Source organism: Musa acuminata, chromosome BXJ2-4 (assembly GCF_036884655.1).
Source record: "Musa acuminata AAA Group cultivar baxijiao chromosome BXJ2-4, Cavendish_Baxijiao_AAA, whole genome shotgun sequence".
NCBI classification, from domain to species: Eukaryota; Viridiplantae; Streptophyta; class Magnoliopsida; order Zingiberales; family Musaceae; genus Musa; species Musa acuminata.
In genome coordinates this window covers 39971723-39995630 of record NC_088341.1, presented here as the reverse complement: position 1 = coordinate 39995630, position 23908 = coordinate 39971723, and the positions used below count along the sequence as shown (strand labels likewise).

At 36.1% G+C, this 23908-nt stretch overlaps 1 protein-coding gene across 2 annotated transcripts; it reads right to left on the bottom strand.

The window, feature by feature from the left end:
• Window positions 1-4543: 4543 nt before the first annotated feature.
• On the bottom strand, window positions 4544-23338 carry LOC103983048 (mitochondrial intermediate peptidase, mitochondrial). 2 transcript variants are annotated; one of them, XM_009400185.3, is made up of 17 exons: window positions 23052-23338; window positions 22890-22971; window positions 22753-22805; window positions 22571-22625; window positions 20364-20502; window positions 20230-20284; window positions 16262-16484; window positions 15253-15348; window positions 12691-12810; window positions 12447-12572; window positions 11958-12113; window positions 8536-8652; window positions 7730-7855; window positions 7582-7649; window positions 5594-5729; window positions 5240-5405; window positions 4544-5145 (listed from the first exon to the last, which is right to left on the bottom strand). In XM_009400185.3, exons 1-17 carry the CDS (start codon window positions 23249-23251, stop codon window positions 4910-4912), a joined length of 2154 nt encoding a protein of 717 aa, XP_009398460.2. In that variant the 5' UTR covers window positions 23252-23338; the 3' UTR covers window positions 4544-4909. The 2 variants fall into 2 exon arrangements, with proteins under 2 accessions (XP_009398460.2, XP_009398461.2); XM_009400186.3 differs by lacking the exon at window positions 20230-20284 and having other exon boundaries at window positions 16262-16455.
• Window positions 23339-23908: the final 570 nt, after the last annotated feature.

Genomic DNA, 23908 nt, shown 5'->3' with positions numbered 1-23908 from the left:
GGTGCTCTACAAGCCAATCATGTGAGTGATAACACGTGTGATATGACATAGTTTTTTTCTTATTATTATTATGACATTTTCTCACTTTATATTGCTTGGGGCATAAATATATTGTGATGTCCATGAATCTGTGAAATGAGAATTAGATCGTGATGAGATCATGATAATGAGACCGATTCACCTTTAAACACAGACCCTAAATAATCATGGTCATAGGTTACTCGAGAGGGACATCGAGATAACCAGATAGATTAATGTATTGTATATTCATCTATATGATGGAAGCGACTAGTCTCATAACTACTTATATGGGGACACAATGGCTACAGTGCAGGTGCTCATTGAAGAATAAGTTCACTTATTGATTCGCTCACGGAATACTGGATGGTTAATAATACCTCATTGTCAGACACCAATTTCGTCGTCTCATTGGTGTATCAGATCCTTAGACTTGAGATACAAAGGATGTCATGTATGAGTACTTCACTCTTTGATACCAGACTTATATGTTTGGAAGTTTCAGGTCTAGTACAACTGGTCATCGGGAGTGACAGCCAATCTTACAAAGGCTATTGAGTATCAATAGAGGATCATCCACTCTCAATATCATAAGAAAAATATCCCATGTGTTTTTGCTCAGAAAATCCTTGGCCAAGGTTATTCGAATTGAGAGAGAAAGAGTTCTCCAAAATAATCCAATTAGAGCGAGACTCGAGAAGAAATTGTATGGGATTGATAGCACTATGCCCAATATATGGTCTCTAGGATATTATATAGATGATGGACTATATGTATACGATAATTGAGGACAGATATATTCAAAGGATTGGATTCCCCTATATCGTTTGGGGATTGCGACATAATGACATAATATGTCTGTAGTCAATAACTCATTAGCTCTTATTGAATCTCTAGGATCCAATAATTCAGTGGCTTATTGGATATCCAATAAGATAGGAGCTCCGACGAATATCTCATATCTGAATCTCTATATCAAAACTCCTTATGGCTTAGTAAATTATTATGGAGATAATAATTTACTAAGCCATAAGGAGTTTTGATATAGAGATTCAGATATGAGATATTCGTCGGAGCTCCTATCTTATTGGATATCCAATAAGCCACTGAATTATTGGATATCCAATAAGCCACTGAATTATTGGATCCTAGAGATTCAATAAGAGCCAATGAGTTATTAAATAAAGATCTATTAATCTAAGAGGCTTGGGTAGTTGGATGGAGATCCAATACCCAATAGGGCATGATCCATTAGGGTTAAGTTGATAGGGGGCCTCTATAAATAGAAGAAAACCAAATGGCCATAAGCTAGGTTTCTTAGTTAGTCATATCATATTCTCCTCTTCCCTTCTCCTCAGATAATAGGTGTGGAGATTTAGACACTGATTTGAGGAGTATTTTCGCAGCCCCTACCATGTAGATCACCATTAGAGAAGAGGATGTTTAACCTTCTTCATCCTCTCCCACAGATCTACAGGGATTCAGGGATATACGATCTCTCTAGATAATACAACTATCTCACACGTAATTTTCAGTCTCGTGGATTTTTGTGCATTAATCTTCGTATAACGATGAATACCTTTTGGGAAATTAGAGAATTTTGTTTTATGTTCTTTTGCTGCGGATGTGATGTCGCCTATAGTTTTCCCTACATATGGTACCATCGCTTATACTGGGCTACAAATCCCAATAAGGACCCAAGATAATTCAGAAACTAACCAAACAACCTAGCCTCATAATGGCCTATTTTAAGCCCAAATACTAACTTAATTGTAACCAAATTAAGCATATGTATAGGCCTAATGATTAAACTAAGGCTAAACATCTCAACTTGTTGAATCCCAAATTTTGATGATAAAATCAATTGATGAGTTTATGAACTAATAAGCATTTGAGATAAATGATATAAGAGAAACTTCGATCATATACTTGAACAATCGAAAAGCAAATCATTGAAGCAGGAGAATCGAACGTTGGGTCGGAGAGTATTATGTTAGAGATTAGACATCGGATCGGAAGGATTGAGTATTGTGCTAAGAAGATCGGATATTATGGGATGTCAATATACTAATGAATCAAGCAATACGTCGAAGGAAAGGATGATGTGCTGGAGGTTCGGACGAAGTGTCGGATGAACAAATGATATACCAGACAATGTTTTGAAGGTTTTATGATTGTAATTAGAGTTGTTAAGTCTTGATTGAAGTCATTAAGAGTCTAATTGCGTTGTTTTGAGTCATAATCTTTTCAACTTGATTAGGAGCCATTAGGCCTGAACTAGGGTCGAATTGGGCCTATTGGAAGGTCAATTAAGTAACCTAGGTTTGGGTTAGGTGGTGGTACCATCAAGCCCAGGCGGTGGTATCGCTTGAGAGCTGGAAAGCATTTCCGAGAATCTCGACGGTAGTACCATCCAAGCAAGCAGTGATACCGCTAGAGCCCAAGTTCCCAAGCTCTATCGGGTGGTAGTACCACCTAGGCAGGTGATGGTATCGCCAAAGCCTATGTTCCTAGGCTCTATACAATGATAGTACCGTCGGTACCCCAAAAACCTAGGTATTTAAAATTTTGACTCTATTTTTTTAATCATTTGAGGTTTATAATTATCTTCCTCATGCTTGCTTGGTAGAAACACGAAACTTATGATTCGAAGTATATAAACTCTCTTGAAAAGTTTTGAGTCTCAACTTCCTTCAGTTTAGAGGCCATTCATCCTTCACTAGCTTTTTCTCATCTGCCTTCTCCTTTCCTACAACTAGATAATATACTACTTGGCCTTTTGCAACAACTCCTCGACTAGATAGTCTATAAATTTTTGACAACCGACCAAAACAATGTGAAGGGTGGAGATTGTTGATGAAGGCCTAGTAGTAGATAAGGACCCATGGGCGCGGTTACAATATCATCCCAAATGCCTTTAGTGATTCACTTCGTCAAGGGTTTCATTTTCCTCCATGAAGAGGTCATAGTCCTCTTTTGCAACTTACACAGTTGAGCTCCAACTTCTTGGTATGATGGTTAAATAATTGATTTATAAGTTCGAAAGAAGGTGTATGTATTACTCTCGGGCTAGTAGTATATGGCAACGTTATCAAGAAAGCTCAACACATTGACAAGTGAGTGCTTCTATTATTTTGTACACTTCGAAGGTCATGACTTGCTCAGTCGCGATTAAGCTCTCGTTGAAAGTCTAAATGGAATTTGTAGGAATGAGAGCCACACAGAGAATTTAGACATTGTCTTTCCTTTGTTTGATTTATCACCTCATATCTTGAAAGCATTGATCCATCTCAAAAAATTGATCTCTTATAGTGAGGTAATTCTATTGCAGAGTTGTACTTCCAACCCTCGTGGGGGGAAGCTTGTTTTCTTCTATGAGGAAACGTTAGGGGAAGATATTTCTTGAGTGATTTCTAACAAGACTAACTGGGAATCAACAACAGAGATAGGGACAACCTCGGGAGGGGCATGATTGGGGAGTTGTTTCTTGCCACACAAGCTATGCGAGTCAAAAAGATACAATAGTTTTCATCATTTCTTGCCGACCTGCTGAGTTAAGTTAGTAAAGACTTCCAAACGCAAGACAACTATTAAAGGGTTAATTGAACGAGGATGAAATCCCAAATCATTAAAAAGACGTGTTGCAACTACAGTTGTATTGAATATTTCATAGACCAGAAGCAAGAGTTCCCATTGGCAATCTTGAAACTAGGGTCCTGTGGATAATCCCAAGAAATTTTGGCTCGATTTCCCATCAACGAACTTGTCATAAATCTAGTGTAGAACAATTAGGTTAAATATACATTTGAGGCATTTCCAACAAAAAAACCCCTTTGATGCTAAAGAAAAAGTGATGAAGCATAATAATTTTAAATTATTGAGTGAGCTAACTCAAGAGTTCAGTAGGGTGTTTGTGAGATCGTCATGCAAAAAAAATCTTTGACCATGTTTAATTACAAAGTGAGTTGGTTGAATCGTCTTTTTTATACAACGATTAAATAAATAAAATATCTTACGAGGTGCTTGGTAGGGTGCCGCACGTCTCACTAGGTTGTAAATGTGCCAAAAACACCCTAATAAACATGTAAAAGAACCATCTCCAATAACTTTACGTATATACAAAAAAATCTTTACATATTACATAAATCTATTTGACCAATTAGATAGTATCAATTTATGTGTAGCTCAGAGCACGACATAAATGTGCCAAAAACACCCGAATTACCATGTAAAAGAACCATCTCCAATAACTTCACATATACACAACAAATCTTTACAGATTACATAAATCTATTTTACCAATTAGATACTATCGATTTATAGGTAGCTCAGAGCACGACAGGACATGATGACTTGTACCAGTAGGATTTATCCAATCTGCTTTCCCTCTTGGAAAGTCCAGTCTAGAAAAAGAGCACGAAATACTGTAAATTTACTAATCCATAATACTGAAAAAATGTTCCTACAATATCAGGGACAAACAGTTCAACACCAATTGGGAATAAAGTCATACCATACCAAAATATAACCAAGTACAAAATATTTAAAAACCTCATGTTTATTTTGACAATAAAAATATGGTTCAGTCTTCATATAGGATGAAATTAGCCATTGAGCATTGTATACCACTTCACATGCAGTAATGATTTCCCAGTTGCAAGCTGGTTCCAATTCGACCATTAATCTCGAAATTAAGTTCTAACTACAAGTTTACTCAAGTGCCACACACTTAGACTAGTATCTGCCTGCATTTGAAACTAGCAGATATGGTGCGGCTGCAGAGGCTCGTTCATAGCTCTCATAAAATGCTATAATCTTGTAATGTTGAATTAGAAGCAGATATCAAGATACCTATGCCACCATCCGTGGTGCCTTGATGGAGTAGAAAATCTCACAAATCCATTTCTCTACAAAGGCTGCTTGCATCAGGGATGCTACCACCATTGCAACTCAAAATGCCATCACCAATGAAATCCTTCAACAAGTTTACAGGATCTTTTGCTCCACCATGCTTAAGGAATTTTTCTCTAAGGGCAGTTCCAGTGTCGGGGGACAAAGGGTCCTCATGGCATGTATCCCACCATATTGTTGCCGCAAAACACCTTGCATATAGGTAGCTATAATAACCTATGGCCACAGATTCAAACTATAGTTTACTGCATGAAAAATCTAGACAGCAGTTGCACTTGTATATAAACATTAAATAATGCAACATGCTTACCAGCACCATAATTTATAAGGTGGCTAAAACGGGTGTGCCAATGAGTTCCCTCAACATGGTTCCAGCTGGTGTGCTGTAGTTTCAAGTCAGCAACCATCGATACAGTATCCATTGAATCATTGTTTTGTGCCCCAAAGAGTTTTAGATCAATTAATGAATAAAATATCTAGATAGAAAGATGATGCAGAAAATTAGTACTCATCTAGAAACCAGAATGACAAAAACCATACACAAGGTACATAAGAACTTAGTATTTGTTTTTAAAAAAGCTTTTGGTTGCTTTTTTTTTTCCAAACCTGGTAGCAAGCATACTAGAAACACAAAAAGAAAAAAAAAAGTTAAACAAGTGAATACCTGACGCTGCAGCTCCGTTGCAGAAAATCTTTTCCGTGAATCATTCATTGCCTTCACCAACTTTTCTGGTATTGCATCACCAGTTGTTTCATGTCTAGCAAATGTCTTTAAAACACGGTAATCCCAAGCATAGTACCTGAAATATCAGTTGGTTTAACCAACAAAAGAAAGCAGACAACTATACCTCTTTATCCTTAAAAATAGAAGGTACACCAAGTCCATCATGATAACACCATCAACCATTGAAACAGCCCTGGTGGAGGTTGTTTACGAGGGGAATAGGCCCAGTGGGTGGGCAATCGTCTAGCAATACAAGATTCATTGCCAGTTATTCCACCGATTCAGTATTAATTTCTAACATCATTAACACCAACTTTTTAGGATCTTTATAATATATATTTTATATTTATAATTTGTTATATTTTTATGACATCTTCCCATCCCGGCATGTGAAGAAAGTAGGATGCCAGAAAGTACTACTTTCCTAGAGTTCTGAACTATCACCAAAGTGACGAGATAGATTTGAGAGATGAAGACTTGCTTTGAAACAAAATCCACGTGCCGGCACATACGACTTCTTAGCACATAAGACTATTTCCAAACCAAGACACCATCAACAGTATTCAATAGAAATCAGAGCCTAAATTGTTTATCTCAATCATCGTTAGGCCCTACAACACTTAAGTGGGCTCATTAGTGGATCCTCAGACCAAGCAGCACCTCCTAATGACACTTTTAATAATATCCACAAACCTTATCATCACTCCTTCCAATTATGTTTCTGATTTGATAGTAAACAGACACCATTCAAGGTGGATGCTAGCATGACCTTTTCTAATTGGATGGAACTGAATCATATCTAGATCAAGCTTGGAGACTAGACCAAACATGACTCAAGATCCAATTCGAGCCACACCAACTCTTTAAGAGGACTGACCTCCTTTCATAGAGATACCCAAGTCTTATTTGGATTGAAAATTTAGACGCATTTTCATCATTGTTCTTGAGGCAATCTTGGAAGAATTTTAGACTCCAATTTAGAGTTTAATTAGCTTCTAAAAACATTAATATGACTATAGTATAGGTAAGGCTAGCTATTTTTCCTAATTAGACAAGTATCTTAAAAGGTTTTAGTGTCCTATTTAAGAGGGATTTGTGAAGGATAAGAGATAAATTTTCCTTGTATGTAAGCTCTAATTTATTCCCAAATAGCTTAGAAATAAGAGTGAATAAGGGTGACATTCTCTAAATAAATATATTGTAAACCCAAGAGGCATCATAATTTGAGTTGTTAATATATTTTCTCTATAATTCTTAACTATCTCTATTCTCTTTTTTCCATCCCCTTTATTCTCTCTTGTTGCTATCCTATTGGGAAAAAAAGAAGATAAGTCCTATCAAGCATCAAATGAATAGATCAAGGACCTTGAAAACAATGTTCTAACTTATGTTACTCAGAACTTTAAGAATACTTCCTTAGATGTGAACCTAAACAGCTAACTACATAAAACCAATAAATATTCAGGCAAAGAAAAAGAGAAAATACTGAATTGGCATAGAACCAATAAATATTCAAGCAAAGAAAAAGAGAAAATACTGAATTGAAACCAATTAATTTAAACTAAGGATTTTGAGATGATGATTGTTTCGAGACAGTGACTAATAAATTTACAACACATTATTTATAACTCATATCTTAACTATTGTAGTTTATCACAGCATATTAGAAAAAGCAAAATTAATTAAATCTTCTCATATTTATTGAGTATACAAGTAGAATCCTGTGTCTTTGAAGAATTAAAAAAAGCTGAGACAATGCACAGATCAGTCACTCTGTAGTAACATATTCAAGTCTACTTGGATTTGTTGCCTGAAATTGAATATTGATGACTATAATTTATATGTGCAAATTACTATTTCAGAATCAGTCCTTTAAATGTGAAAAATTGCAGAAAACATAAATGACAACAGAACTAACTTGTACTTACTCAAAAAGGTTTGAAGGTATTTCAGCTATATCAAGAACTACTCTGGTACCTGAGAAATGCTGATAATCCTAGGAAGACAGCAAGATAGATTAATGCATATGAAGAAACTACATAAATGGTAAGCATAAACTGAACCAATATATAATACCGTTCTCGAAAGAAGAGAATGAAGAGCATGACCAAACTCATGAAAAAGTGTCTCAACATCAAAATGGTTGAGCCTTGAAGTTGATGATAGAGGTGAACCAACGAAATTGCAAACTAAAGCAACAACCTGTAACAATAATATTTGAAAGTTAAAGATTCCAGGATAGCTGACTAACAGACAATATATTAGTTAATAAATTCTTGAAACATCAACAATTGATCAGTATGAAGCTTTTAAATAATTCCACAATGAGCTTACTGGTGCCTTCTTCCTGTACCAAAATCTGAGCCTAACAAAGACATTTTAAAAAAAATCAAGTGTGATGGGAAAGTCCAAAAAGCATTCAATTTGTATTTAGCATACTAATAGATATCATTCTTAGACATATGTTGGCCCAGTGCAAATTATTACTAGCACTAAATTAGGTCTTTTTTCTCATGAACGATGGTCAAATGTCAATATATAGAGCACCTACCTTGTGGATGATTTAAGTATAATATCCAGACATAGTGAAATCAATGAGAACAGAAAAGAATAAGACCACTGAATGATTAAAGGATATAACCAGAGAGAATTTCAGTGAAGCAAGTCATCTGACATTACTAAGCAAACATACATTATCCAGTACAATGAAAAAATCAGTTAGACTGGAGAAAGGAAGTTCAATGCATAAAATTCGTCAAGATAATAGCATTAGAGAAAGAGATCTAACACTAGGATTTCTTACAATAAAAGCTGTAAGACTATAGCCAAATGTGAAACTAATATAAGTTTGTCCAAGATGCAAAAAAACATTCAGGTCATACAGGAAGCTGGTATTCTGTCTCAGAAGCCCGGCGCCCTCCTCTAACTGCAAAATGAGCACAACCTGGATATTTGCCTTTTCTCGAATAAAGATCAAGATACAGGAAGCCCAAATCACCCTGTGTACAATATAAAAATGCTTTAGTTCTTCATATGGAAGCAATATATGAAACACATGCAAAATAAACATAACTATTTCATGAGTAAAAAACTAAAAAGGAGACAATAGCCAGGTTGTTTGAATAGTGATGTATGTGAAAGTGAAATTAGGCATTTAACTTTTTACCATGTAATATATCAGACAATAGCAATAGTGCCACTAAAAGCAAGCATAGTGAAGAGCTGATACATAAAGCTTCATTTTTTAGTGTTTTTCAGACTTATTGAAACTTAAACAATAGAAAAGAAATAGCATAACACGTGCAAAATGAGAAACAAGGTAACAAATAACAAGATGTGGAGATAAATTTTAATGACCAAAACACAATGATGAAAAGGGACATTTTTCATATAATCTATGGCTTGTAGAATTTAAACATAATTATTCTGAATATTAAACATTCCACGTCTTCTTATTTTGCTCATGGCAGTGCATTTAGATTGAATAAGGCCCTTCTTTATACAGACCTCTGAGATCTTAATTTGGCATTTTGATTCAATTTAAGAAATTTTGTTAAACCTGCATAGGAACCTGTTGAACAGAATGATTGTGTAACAAATTAAATATACATGAGTGAACACCTTTGTTCTGATTGTAATGATTTAGGTTTCCTATTATCGAAGATCAAGGGACTCATTATGTATTACTTCTGTTTACGTAACCACAGGCAGTAATTATTCAGGGTTACAATAATATGTACATGTTCCTCTTTCTTTATCTAGATAAATTCTCATCAGCCAACTGATACACAACACAAATATGTAATGTTGCATAGCCATAGAGCTGGTGTGGGCTGCACAACTTTCATTATGACCATAAATGTAGACATAGGACCTGAGCATGCTCCCGGGGTTCATCCACTGTCGGAGTACTATCACATTCACAAGGACAGCATGAGGTACAGATATCAATTTGGCATATCCTAGTTCAAGCAAGATGGTGGAAGTGATAACAGTAGTAGCAGCACTAATGGTGCTGGTCCATCCCAATTCAGCAAGTCCTACAGTCTGAGGCAGACCAATGGCAATGGTGCAGAATTCGGTGTTCATAAGATAGAAAGGAGTGTGCTAATGTGAGATATTCAGTCCCATATGAACTGGATAGGGGCATTAGCGGCTTCTTTAGCTCTTTGAACAGGAGAGGTCAAAACTTGATTTTGTTGATATTAATCTCAAGACAATCCTATCTAGACCAAGATTATTATAGGCACAAGAAGAAAAGGGATATAAGCAAGTAACCGCAAAGTGGTTTAATTTTAATGCATCCCTCCTAACACAGCTTCGACACTTACTACAAAACTACCTTTTAGAAGCATGGCCGTGAGATATATCTTTCTATGCCATGTGAGATTCTGAGGAGCTATCATTAAGGAAATTTGCATATAAACAAAGTCCTCAAGAAAATAACAAAATCTCTACAAAGTTACCTTTGCCTATGACAGCTGATCTGGTCCCAATAAAATGAGCATCATCAATTTCATGGTACATTGTAACAGAAGGATCATCTACCACATGTCCAGTAATGCATCAAATTAAATACTAGATGCAAGGTAATAAAAAAGGGTTAATAGATATTACAGTTTATGAGATTGAAGAGGGATATATAGTCCATGTCATGATTGATAATTATGTCAACATATCTGAATAGGATTTACCCGAGCTCCATTCTTCGTTAAGAAGCATACTAGAACATTCATGCAGTGATAGGATAGTTCAATGACATGCTTAAATATTACTCTTTACCATATTCTATAAAACTCGCCTCAAATGACAATGCTACCAACAACAATAGCTCCAATAACAAGATGAAACATAGTTGAAACCAAGGTTCGTAATTTCGTACCAGATCTCCAGGTTCTCTCTTTTCTTCTCCCCCTTCTTCAGCTAATACCGCCCGGTAGCGAGCGGTGACGGTCGAAATCAATTGTTATCGATCGATTTCGGGCGGTAACAAGGCGGAAACAACCCCAATTGACGGTACCGCCCGGTACAGGCGATATCATTCGAAATTAAAATCCTTGGTTGAAACATCAAATTTAAGATAGATTGAGACTTGCCTTTGTATTATGTTTTAAGCATTAAAGGATGTGTTCTAAGTCGACACGAAAGCTGACAAATTATGCTGCTGTCAAATTATCAAGCAATAATCTTGGACATAGAAAAGAAAGGATATGAAAAAGGAAGAGAAAGGACTGTAGGAAAAGATGATAAGGATGGTGGTCATACAAATCATCAGAATGAGAGTAGACAAAGAGAATTGAATGGAAAAGATATCAGTCAAAAGGAAGTGGAAAATTTTGAAGTTGGAGAGGGAAGGTTTGAGGACAGCAAAAAGCCTAACCATGGCTAGGGTTCAAAGTATAGAGGTAGTTTCACATTTGGGAAGGATGTGTACTCCTTATCATCTAAATCGGGTGAAACATAGAGTTAGACAATTTGCAACACAATTTATTGATTGGCTTAGAACCTCATCTAAGCACAACAATAACATAGCATAGCATAGAATACAAAAAATTTGGGTTGGTTATATGGATTTTTTTCCACCATTTAGCTCTAATGAACTTAACATCACTAATCAAACAAAAATCAGTGAATAACCTTAATAGAAGTCATAAGACTTATGAGAAGACTCTGATCAGTCACCAAGGCTCACTATTGTCTTTATTCATTTTGCAACACTCTTGTTACATTGTAAAATAAGTAGGATTCTTTTTTCCATATCCTCGGCCTTAAAAGAAGTATCAATTAATTTCTGCATGCACATTATTCAATACAAAATGCAAGTCTTGTGTCACTTTGAAAAGGATAATAAATGGACCAATATGCTATAGTGAGGCCCTTTGCTAATGGTATAAAAGTGCTTGAAAAGAATGGACAGAAGTTCCTCAGAAAGTCAACCTTTTAATGAGTTTGCCAATAGGTTCTTGACTCTCTACAGCTTCAAGTATCAAACACAGTTTGCACATCAGAGTGGGTCTTAATGCAAGCCATGATACTTAATACAGACTTGGAATGATAATCATGCCACATCACCATATTAACTGTAGCTCAAACAAGATCCTATCACAAAAAATTTAGTTTAGGTCTAAAACATTGATTTGAAACATCAGATTGAGTAGAATATGTAATAATTGAAGAAATGAGAGAATAAAAATGCAGCACATATACTATGTGGGTTTTAGAGATGCCATGTCATTTGTTTTTCACAAAAAGTTATGCAACCAAGCATAGATAGAGCAACAGTCATGATATAATGCAAGTATACCTCCTGACGATGATGAAGAGATAGCTTCACTACGTCTGGATGCCAAGATTCACCAGAAGACATGGGAACTTGATAAAATGTTGCCCCAAACAATGCCTGAACTAGTACTTTTAAACCCTCAAGGCACCCAGATAAGGAGAAGTACGATGAAAGGACCTGCTCCAGATAAAGCAACAGCAGAACACTATTGAAAAAAATACAAATGTGCAGAATTTTATTGTTCAAAGCCTCAAAAAGGCAAAGCATCCATGAAAAAAGTCACATAAATGTGACAGTATCTAACTTATAGTGAAAGTAAAATCATGGTTCGAAATTGGACATTGTCAGTAAGGCATTCTGCAGTTCCAAAAGACTAGAAACATATTCGTTAAATGGCTAATGCTTTGTAAAATGAAAGGCATATGATGCGACAAGCTACTGCAAAAAGTAACATGTAAATGTTATCATTATAAATTAGCAAAAGCTAGTACTCAATGGAACTTAACATACTGATGATTCTAAGCCATATGCAGAAGATTTCATCATTCCCGTAAAAAATGTCTCATCCCATGGCTCTAAATCAGCACCTCTTTGATTTAGATATTGCCTCTTGAACTCTCGGATAATATTGAACTCCTAAACAACAAAAGATCAAGTATACATCAAATAAACATGTAACATTAAACAAAATCACAGAAAGAGAGTCTGCAACTATATGTAGGAAACAAAAGGATGATAAGTATCATTTTAATACCTCATCAGCTTTACATCTAACACTTTTGCTCAAGTTAAGCAAGAAAGACATGGCAACATCAGGTGATGCAGCCATGTTTGGACGAATTGCAAACTCAGCATAAGACTTGCATCCCATTATCTACATGAACCATTTCAAATTTAAAAGAAAGAACATAAAGGATTAGAGATAAAAGAGAAAATTAGTAAATGAGTTTAATTAAAGAAAAAAATGATGATTTCAATCAAAACGTTTTTAATCTTACAAACATTTCTGGAACATCTTTGTCCTTTTGATAATAATGACTAGCTAATTATTCATTTATTAGCAATAACTATAAGCTACCATTATTAGATGGTAGCTAAAAACATGCAAGATGTAATGAAGACTAAATAAGTTGCTTTCTTGAATTTCAATATATTAGCAGGGATAAGAGGTATTGTTCATCTAGGAACTCAAGATACTAATTTCTTTATTGGTCTATGTTTCACTCTCTACCTCCTTTGATAAAGACTATAGGATGTTCCTGAGAAATACAAGTCAATTGCTCAACCATATTTTGGCCGTCATATATAGACTTGAAGAACATGCCATTATTTGCAGCTTTTTCATGAACTAAAGGTAAAAGTGTATTCCATATTATAATTCATAATTCTTTTGGGAAAAACAAGTAGCAACATTGAACTAATGGTCTTATTGCAAAGGGGAAAGATAAGAAGCATGGACACGAACTCGGTGACATGCCGTTTTTAGAAAAATTAGGACATAGATACAGCAAGGACATGTGTATCTTTTTAATATATATAATTATATATAATATTTTATTAACACGAGTTTTATACTATTAATACTTCAATTTTATAAATTCAACAATATGAATAAGTAAATATCATCATACAGGTTGAAACAATTAAAATCATCAAATGTAAGTATCCAAAATAATAATCATATAGTAATGTAACCCGCCAACTTTTAGGATTCATAAAGTAATGATCGTGTAAAGAATCATAATCATCAAAGTATCCAACTCTACTAGAGAAGTTAGCATATTCATCAGTGACACATATTCTCTTCTTTGGTTGAATAATATCCTCTTAGACATTTTAGTCTTTCTCGAGAGACCTTTAGATCTCTTTATGGGATCCTCTTATGGTCATTCATCACTATAATATTTATAATAAAAAAATAAATAATATCATCAATATACTTAATTGTGTAATAAATATAACTAAAAATCAAAATTAATATATACATGAGATTCAAAGAATGAGTCAAGCAATAAAGTGAAATATTGTTCTTCGTCCAACAATTAATAAGAATTTGATAAATAACGTAAAAAGATGAAGAATCGTCTAATTTCTTTCCTTAATGTCTACAATTTTTTTTCCTTCACTTTCTCAATCATATTGTCCTACATGTCATATACTAAATGAACACATGGTTTATTCGTGTCACAAAACCTAAGCATATCATAAATAAGTCCAATGAAAACAAGTATACAATCAATATTGTGTTACCAAATATCATCAAGCACCTTTTACTATACAAATCTTGTACATAACATGACCACTGGTCGCTAATAACCCTTATTACTAATAACCCACCTTTAATAAGTTTAAACATTTTAAACATAACAATTATTGAGGTAAACCTTTACCAACTACAAAGAGTAACTTCCATGGCACAAACTCACTAAATATGACCAATCTCATAGAACGACTCATAACAAACTCAATAATCCATGTTAACTGATTTTGTTCAATATTCTTTGCTACACAAATATGTTGGATAAAGAATATGAATAACACATGGAGTCCAAAAAATATTTAAAAATTATGATTCAATAATCTGTGTTATAATGACCAACCTCATTGATAACTTCTTTTATCAAATTTAAAAGAAAATATTTATTCTTTGTTTCTCCTTTGCAATCTACTACCTTCAGAAACATAGTTCTACCATCAATCACAACCATATTTAACATATGAGACAATATTGATTATATTCTTGATTTCACTAGACCTATTTATGATAGACTTTGATTTTGTGACACAAAGTATATGACATGGGAACGGTATGATTGAAAAAGTGAAAGAAAAAATATATAGAGATGAAGGAAAAAAATTAATGAATCTTCATTATTCTATGATGTAATTTATCAAATTCCAATTGATGAACCAAAGCTGAAAAAAATTAGCTTTACCGATAATGTTGATGAATCATCAGATGGAGATGATAATGGCGTAAAGAATAAGTCTAGTGATTTTTAAATATTATTTGATGTACTCAACCTTTATTTTGGATACTTATATTTAGATGAACATGTATGACAATATTTATATGTTCACATTATTAAGTTTTGTAAAATTTAAGTATAAATAAAATAAAACTCATGTTAATCAAATATTATATGTTAAATATGCACATGTCCTCACTGTGTTGATGTCCTAATTTGTTAAAAACTGGCGTGTCTGTGTGTGTTTGTGTCCCATGTCTGTGCTTTTAAGTGGGTAATATTTAAAAATCAAATTGATATAAATGGTTACTGGTTACAAAGAATTAGAAGCTTCATAATGAAAGTACCTGTGCAAGTTCATGACGAGCACCTATAAGCTTATCAAGAACAATAAGATTTGCACGTGGAGTAGAATTTCCCTTTATGTATGCTTGCTTCCTGACCTGCAAAGATTCAAAAAATGTGTTTCTTGTCTGGCTTAACAAGTGATTTTCTAAAATGGATTTTTTAATACTAGCCTAATATAAAATTTTTCTTGGGTGGCAACCACAAAAAAAACCAAATATTACAAAGAATATTAGTGTCTAAAAAACATTTGAGATAATTTTCACAAAATCGAGAAAGAAAAACTTTAACCAAAGAAGTCCTTGAACTAAATAAATTTACACAAAGAGGTAAGAAGTCACAATATCATAAAGTATGCAAGTTTATCTATAGCATAACAAAAATGTGAATGCTGCTAGAGGACCTATAAAGTATACTTATCTGCAAAGCCCAACCATTTTTTTCCCTTCTCTTCCCTTTTCCTTAAATCTCCTTTTTCCCTTTGTCTCCATCATCTTATGACAAGAAGTAGTGGCAAAGTTGTCAATAAGGCTTTAGGCATCAGTGTCCTTTGGCATGAGGGTAATAGGCAATCATGAGCAAGAAGTAAAAAAGTTGGCTACAGTCATATGAAAAGAGCAAGGGTTTGGCCGAAGGCTGTTTGGGCCCTCAAACACAAGGGACTTCAGCACACAAGTTCCATAGCAACAGCTTCAGAACACAACATACCACTGCAGCAGGTCAGGGTTTTTGTTTTGTTATTTTCACCCTCATCTTTTCAGTCCTTCCCCTTCTACATATTTCTGCCTATTGTTTTTCATTACTGACCTCTGCCCCATATTCATAATAGTCATTCAATCCCCTTCTATCCACACCTATTGTAACGGTTTTGGGAAACCATATAAACATAAGATTCTATGATCTTGTCAAAAAAGAGGAAACCATATTACTCAGTAGGTTTTTGGGGAAAGATGACAATATAAAAAGTTAAAAACTACAATCCAATTGCTTCAAGTCAAGATGGGAATATACCTCAGCATCTGATACCCATTTCAAAATTGAGGATAAAGTACTTGAATCTGTAGGGATCTTATAACCCTTTTCTCTTCTTGTATCTCCTACTTTAGAAATTTCATTTGATGCAGTAGAGATTGGCCGATATATGGCATCAAAATGATATTGCATGTTCTTTGGTATGCGTGAAGCTGGAAATATATCCACAAAACCTGGATCAAACATAATATTCTCATTGAACCTGATAAGAGCATAAAAAATAAGCTAGTACCCGGTGACAAGCAGTACATTTGCTAATTTATACATAAAAAAACAAAATGGAAAACAGAAATGCCTAAATATAACTTTCCCATGAGCATCACTTACATGCTAGGTACCATCAACACAACAAAGAATATGAGAACTTATGAACAGTTGAAACATGATAATACAATTAAACTAATGACACCATGTAAGATCCTTGGTTTTCAAGATAAGTTTCATCTAAACAACTTACACAAAAAAAAAGAAAAGGCGTCATGGAGTAAAAGTCATCAGCCCAAAATTCTTTTCTAGGAAATTAATTAATTCCATGTGAGGCTGCAGTATTAAAATCAAAACAATCAATTTTCTTTTGTTAAGCATTTGGTCTGTGTGTTTCAACTATACAAACTGTATTTGGTTGCAGAGCACATCAAATAGAAACATGATTCCGGACAGGCCTGTCACTTGCCAATAAAAAAAACAAATTACTGTTGACCCTTTCATGCATAACTTACAGCCATCTTTTCTTCCAATTCTTTCCAATAACTACATAGAACTTGTTCTATGGCCAGCTCTCATTGCTTAAATGGCAAGTCAACTAACAAGATAAGTGTTTTGGAGGGCTAAGTTATGCCAGATCAATACTGCAATAACAAAATAATGGGGCTGACATATCTTATCCCTTTAACCCCTCCCCCTCCCAGAGTCTTTGCACTCTCACCTTCCAATTTTCCACTCCCCTCTCAGTCCCCCTTCTTTTTGCTGCCCCAACATTAGCAAAGAAGTAGAAATCATAGTGAAAGAGGGGTCAATAACTGATGGCAGCATCCATTAGTGGCATTTAAAGCAAAATATTCCTTTAAATGCCACTAATACTCCTTCCGTTATTTCTCCTACTCCCCCACCCCCCAAGCCCCAACCAAAAAAAAAAAAAAAAAAAACAGAAATCAAAATTCAAAATATTATTTCTGTTATTTCTTCTCCAACAAGAGGAATGACAACATGCAGCAACAGACAATGGTTGGCCACAACCGCAGCCTGCGTACTCCACTCATTAACAGAGTCAATCAGAATTAATTGATTGATTTGAGCATTTACACCAAGTCTAGCACCTAAGTTTTGGCCACTAAAAACATGTTTTTCCATTCATCAAGTTACAATGAGACTCAAGGATTGTTGCTTCAGCTATTGGGCCCATACCAGTACATGACCACACTGGGTGGTGGACGAAGAAGAATAAAAAGGAAGAAGAGGAGGAGCATTGGCGTGACAGGCGCACGAGCAGTGGCACACCACGTGTGGCAAGAAGTGACCGCGTGGGCAGCAACAGAAGACCATCTAACGACTCATTACAAGGCATCACATCGCGAGCTGAACCCCAGTTAAAAGAAACAAAAATATTATATTTACATATAGAGACAGGACCATGTGGTTAGGGCTGGTCCATGTATCAGGTGGCAGTCAATTGGTAAACGAACCGGTCAGTTTAGCATACCATGGTGCAACTTTTACTTTAAGAAAAAAAAAAAAATTCAAGCCTCAAAATTTACAAAAAAAAAGAAATTTTAACTTCTTTAGTTTTAAGCAAAGTTTTAAATATCAAGGTTTGCAAGGGCAATATTTTTTGGTCCAACATTTTGTTGATATATGTAATCAACATAAACCGAGCAGTAAACGTGGGATGAAGATAAAGCGAGTAGTACGCATGGAATCAAGATAAATCGAGCAGTACATGTGGAATCAACATAAACTGAACAGTATGCACAGAATCAACATAAACTGAGCAGCACACACAGAATCAACATCAACCGAGCGGTACACGCAGAATCAACATCAATCGAGCAGTATGTGTGGAATCAACATAAACTGAGCAGTACACAAGGAATCAACATAAACCGAGCAGTACGTGTGGGATCAACATAAACCCAGCAGTACGCATGGAATCAACATAAACCGAGCAGTACGTGCAGAATCAACATAAACCGAGCAGCACATGCGGAATCAACATAAACTGAGCAGTATGTGTGGAATCAACATAAACCAAGCAGTACGCACAGAATCAACAAAAACCGAGCAGTCCGCAAAATCAAGGTAAACCAAGCAGTACGTGCTAAATCACGATAAACCTAGCAGTACGCTTATAAGACTATACATACAGACATATAACACTTGGTATACCAGTATGGACCAATACTGTACTAATCCAAGCCTTATCTGGTACAGGACCAGAGTTATGAACCTTACTAAATACCCCCAGTACCAGATTGCATTAACTGGTCAGATGGTGATCTGGCATAGGACCAGTCCTTTTTGGGCCATCTAGCTGGTTCAGGCTTCTTTTATTTAGGACTATATCCCACCTCTGTCTCAATCTATCTCACCCCTCATTATATCCCACCAACCGATTTGGAACCATAGCTTTCATTATAGTTCATTTTACAATGACAATTGATATGGCATATTTTGGCATCGCCCGCGTGGATCTAAGCAAGCAGACACAACAATGTAGACGTGGAACCTCAAGTACGATGTGGCGCACAACACACATGTGGCGGGCAGCCACTTGCCGCCCCCTCCGTATGAACGACATCATCATAGTATAGCCACCCCGGAAAGCTCGGGGCGGCGCCGATCAGTGCAGGTTAGTCGGTGCTCGTACAGAAGCTTAAGTCAACCGCCCGAGGAGTTGGCCGCAATAAATTGATCCCGTACGACTAACTCATCCTCGCAGGTATAAAAGCTAACCCTCCCTAATCAAGAAGGGGGGACATTTCGAACTCTCAACTCTCTCATACATACTATTAACTTTAGCTTCGGAGGGGTCGAGTCGAGAAATCCGCCTCCTGACCTCGACCTGTGTGCAGGAACCCAGCGACAAAAAAGCAGGCCACTCACCAAGAGAGAAGACCGTGCTCGGAGGACGAGGCTCGAACCCGACCCGACATGACGCTCGCCCTCACTACCCGAGCACCCACGTGGGCAACCTTGTACGTCGGGGACTGAACCGAGTCGTGCTAACACCTCGGCCACGGCGTAAAGGTTCACCAACATTTTGGCACTAGAAGGAGGGCCCGAGGCCTGCACCTCGGCCGAGCAAACTTGCTCCCAAGCCGTGTACCTTGGCTATGAGCCCTTAGCTCCCCTACGAGTGGGAGCACTGATAAGGTCATTTAGTCCCAATTGGTTGAAGAGTATGGGAACCAAGGGCTCATAAGTCCGCCAGGTCTTCCTTACCCTCAGAGGCGCCTTTTGGAGCTCACATGCTCCGAAAGGACAAAACCGTGCGGGTACGCCCATCGCCCAAAGTGGACAAGTCCTCGCGAGCCTACGAGCCGCACCAATGGCCGGTCGACCAAATGGTCCCTTATCAACGATCATTTGAGATATCTTTGCATATAAAGGTCCTAGATGCAGGGATATCTGTATGATTATCAGGCAACAAGATCAATTTCATTTTACCAAGATATCTAATTTGAATTTTGATAGCTAGTCCTCACTCATTTGGGTTCGCTTAAGGAACATCTGCTTCCTTTTTGCACTTTGTGGCTTGTCAATTACCTACTTCAAGATGGATACTCGATTCTTTGCATATTGAGCATCTTGTTTTAGTTGTACAGGAGAGATTGATACATAAGACACATGAAGTCCAAAAACCAACTATAGAAGCTTCAAAAAACATACTTTGTATCAATAGGAAATTGATTGAAGTTCAAGAGTATAAGTTAGTAGTGGATGATACGTACTTATTGCCTAGTCTAGCGATCTCGACATTCAATTGATTAACTCTCTGTAGTTTATCTGCGACAAATGAAACACATGACTGTAGATTATAAAAAAATAACGATAAAGAAAAAAGCACCAGCATAAAGTTAATTACCATCAGAAAGATGAATGCCACCATTTTCAAAGTCAACACGCAAAGCATGTGCTGCTCTTTGAGCTTCTTCTGTATGCAAGACACGCTCACTCTCAGCTTTCACTATTGCAGTGTACAAACTACCATTTGTGTTTAGGAACTACAAGTAAAAGGCGAAGATTAACATAGAACAAAAAGATGAGTGCTACTTGAAAAAAAATAAGTCGTTACAAGAAATCTTTGACATAAAATAATAATATATTTGAACATATGCCTAGATCAATGGCTTTTAGGGTTTCTGGATTATATTATGATAAGTTCCTTCATGGCTTTTAATGCAAAAGAAATTACTTCTGCAAACTTCTGGTTGTCAGTTGACACATTTTCAGAATGGCTTCAGAGACAACTTAAAAAGTTATATCCAGGAAAAGGTCAGGACATCCTAGATAACAGAAAACCACAGAGGTACGAAAGCATTGACAATCAAGTCAATACATGTAAAGACAAGCAGGCCAAAGATGCACTCAACCATGGTCATGTCATGCATGGCAATCATCATAACATCTCCATAACAAGTCAAATCTGTTGAAAAAAAGAAACTGGTGAATGCAACAGAATCCTTGACAACTCCAGCACCTTCTCAGCCACATTCTTGTATTAAAGTCTCTCTCAGAGGCTCTAACAGACTCCATATCGAAAAAGATAAGTCTCAGCAGTCAGATGAAAATTTCAGCTTGCGGTAAATGAAGCAAAGTTTTGGGATTAAAGCTATATGTCTTATTTGCGACAAAACAGCAGCTACTAGTTGTTGGAAACTTCCCCAACAGGTCAATAAGTTTATGTGGAGTTTCCAGTTCAATCTGAGCCCTTGTACTCCCTATTGCATCAAATTTGGTCACATGTCATCAACTGATGATAAGCAAGGGTATCAAAAACAAACTGTTGTGCAGCACATTCCTAACATATTTGAAATTAAGAATACTGATCTCATAGACGTTGATCAAATCCTAATTGCTAAAGATGTATGAATGAAGAAGTCCAACATAGCAAAATTATTTTCTGACATCAAAAACCATTCTCTCATGAAAAGATGAAAAGAAGACATAAAAGCTCAATGTAGACATCATCTAGCATGATCCCAGTCCAACACCTTGAGGACAAGGTGAACTTAATGGGTGAAACATTGTAAGAGAGTTGGATTAAACCTAATCATAACCCTACTAAGCCTAAACTAGGTTGGTCAAGAGCTGGACCCAACTGACAAATTCAGGGCCATGTTTGGGTCTCGTGGATTTATGTGTGTCTTTGTGGAATCTTGTTCATGGCTAATACCAGCCAAGCAGGGTCATCGACATGACAGACTCTAATGTTCGACTGAGCAAGGCCTCAGCCTTGCTAGTCACTGAGCATTCAAAAACCATCCAAGCATCACCAACATCACTAGAATCATCTCATTTCTTGGTATGTGTTGCCAATACTTATGATACCTCATAGAGTTTAGCATGCCAAGCATCATCCAAAGGAGAATCCCAAGGTCCAAATCATTACCCTCTGTGGCCAGATCACCAAATTTCAGTGTCCCAAGATCTTAAATACACCAAAAAACAGCATCTTCACCATTTGAACAGCATTTCAAGCTACCATGAGCTTTTTTGGAGCAAACAAATTTAGTCCATATGTTGTGAATAAAACAAAGTGAAACCAAAAAAAATTTTAGCATAAAAGCTAGCATGGGCCAAAAGAACCACTACTCCTGTTGGCTAAGTTGTCTAAAAATAACAATGCTAATAGGTTGCAGCTCAAATCATAATTTAAGTCTTGACCAACCAGAGTAGCAGGCATCCAGAGCCCATTAATGGTGGCATAGTGGGAAGTGCAACCCAAATTCGTAACCTGTGCCTTCAGTTGGGTCCAAGTCATGGTACATAGCATTTCTGTTTAATCATTAACAAGTTTGTTGCTCGGTAGGGCCAAGAATAATACAATGTCCTTTTATGGAAATAAATCATATCCTTTTAGGATAACCATGATTTAAGAGTATGATTTTGGCCCATTGGGAGCTAAAAAATGTAGTGATATAGCATTAAACTCTTCCATAATAAATAGATGAATAAAGAACATATGTATTATGACAATTGCTTTTGTAGGTTGCTTAAAAAGTATAAACCACATTACCCTTAACAGTGATTTAAACCAAGCAAGGGGATCATCAACAGGATAAAACTCACATGAAGATATTCATTTATCCTCATTGATGCCTTGTTTGCTTCCTCCACGTATTCCCTAAAGATGCATAATTGCAAGAATATTAAGTCAATATTAACACATAAGAAAGAAACTGTCTTGAGGAACAAACAAATAAGATCAAAACCATACGTAACGTAAGAATCAGCCCTAACTACTCGATCACCTGTCAGGATGAGTATTCCTGCACAGCTCCGCAGAATCAATAACCGAACATACCTACAAACAAGCATCGAGGGAACTCTTTAACAATTCTCACTACCACCAGAAACAAAAAGGACAATAAATTATACGGAACCATACAGTATCAGAGATCTCGTCCATGGCCCGGATGATCTCCATCGACGGCGGTAGCCGAGAGATATACGTAACGAGCTCCCCAGATCTATAGATGACATAAATAGACGGTTTAGAGACAGACTGGGAACGAAATGTCTCCGTCTTAAGCATTTGGCTTCGACTTACTTCTGGATGGCCTCGTCGACAAACCTACGGAAGCCTTTGGGTGTCTTGAGGACATCGAAGCCATAAAGCCCCGTCTCCGCGCCAACCGTTTCAGCGGCGGCCATCGAGGAGGCGTAAAAGCTGTTGCTAGCGGAGAAAGCGCGAGAAGGATAGACGAAGAGACAGGCAGCCCATCGGCGGGGCTTTAGCGCCGAAAACATCTCCGACGGCGTTTTCCCCCTTTGCGCTTCCCGTCGCCTTGCTCGAAACTGCGATCGGTTCTTTACGCCGACTGATGAAGGCTTCAAAATCGCCCTACTATTAAAAAAGTATTACTTATCCCATTAAAAAAAAAGCGATATATGATAATAAAAAAAATATTTATTCACAATTTATATATAATTCCATTGTTATTTGTCAGTTTCTTTAGGATAAATTGTAATAAAGCATATACCAAATCCATCTGTATCAAAAATAAAAATATATGTACGTATTATTTACCCTTATATTTGATAATATGTTTTCCTATAAATGACGAATATAATCATTTTGAATATTATTATGTTTCTTCAAAAAGGTGGAAATAAATTTGTTCCAAATGACCGTAAGTAACTGCGATGTTTCTTTAAATAATTCAAATTGCGCTTTTCATGTTCCTTTTTTATTTTGGATAAATCTACACACATTTACATTGTTATTTAATATTTTTTAATATAAGCAATGAAAATTTTAGCCTAAATATAAATTTTATTAAGTCGACAATACGTATGCAAATATTTGTTTCAATATTTGGAAGATAAATGGATTCGAAAAGTTGAAGCTGCTGTAAAAAGGGTGATTTCTTTTTATTTTTTTGAAGTGGTGCCCCACCTTTCCAT

Bases quoted from the DNA above. Each gene is read 5' to 3' on its own strand.
- LOC103983048 (XM_009400185.3), bottom strand. From the start codon at position 23,251: ATGTTTTCGGCGCTAAAGCCCCGCCGATGGGCTGCCTGTCTCTTCGTC. The intron at 7,856-8,535 runs GTATGACCTGAA...TTATTGTTACAG, and splicing joins AGACAGAATACCAGCTTCCT to GTTGTTGCTTTAGTTTGCAA. The intron at 5,730-7,581 runs GTAAGTACAAGT...CTGATATTTCAG, and splicing joins ATACCTTCAAACCTTTTTGA to GTACTATGCTTGGGATTACC.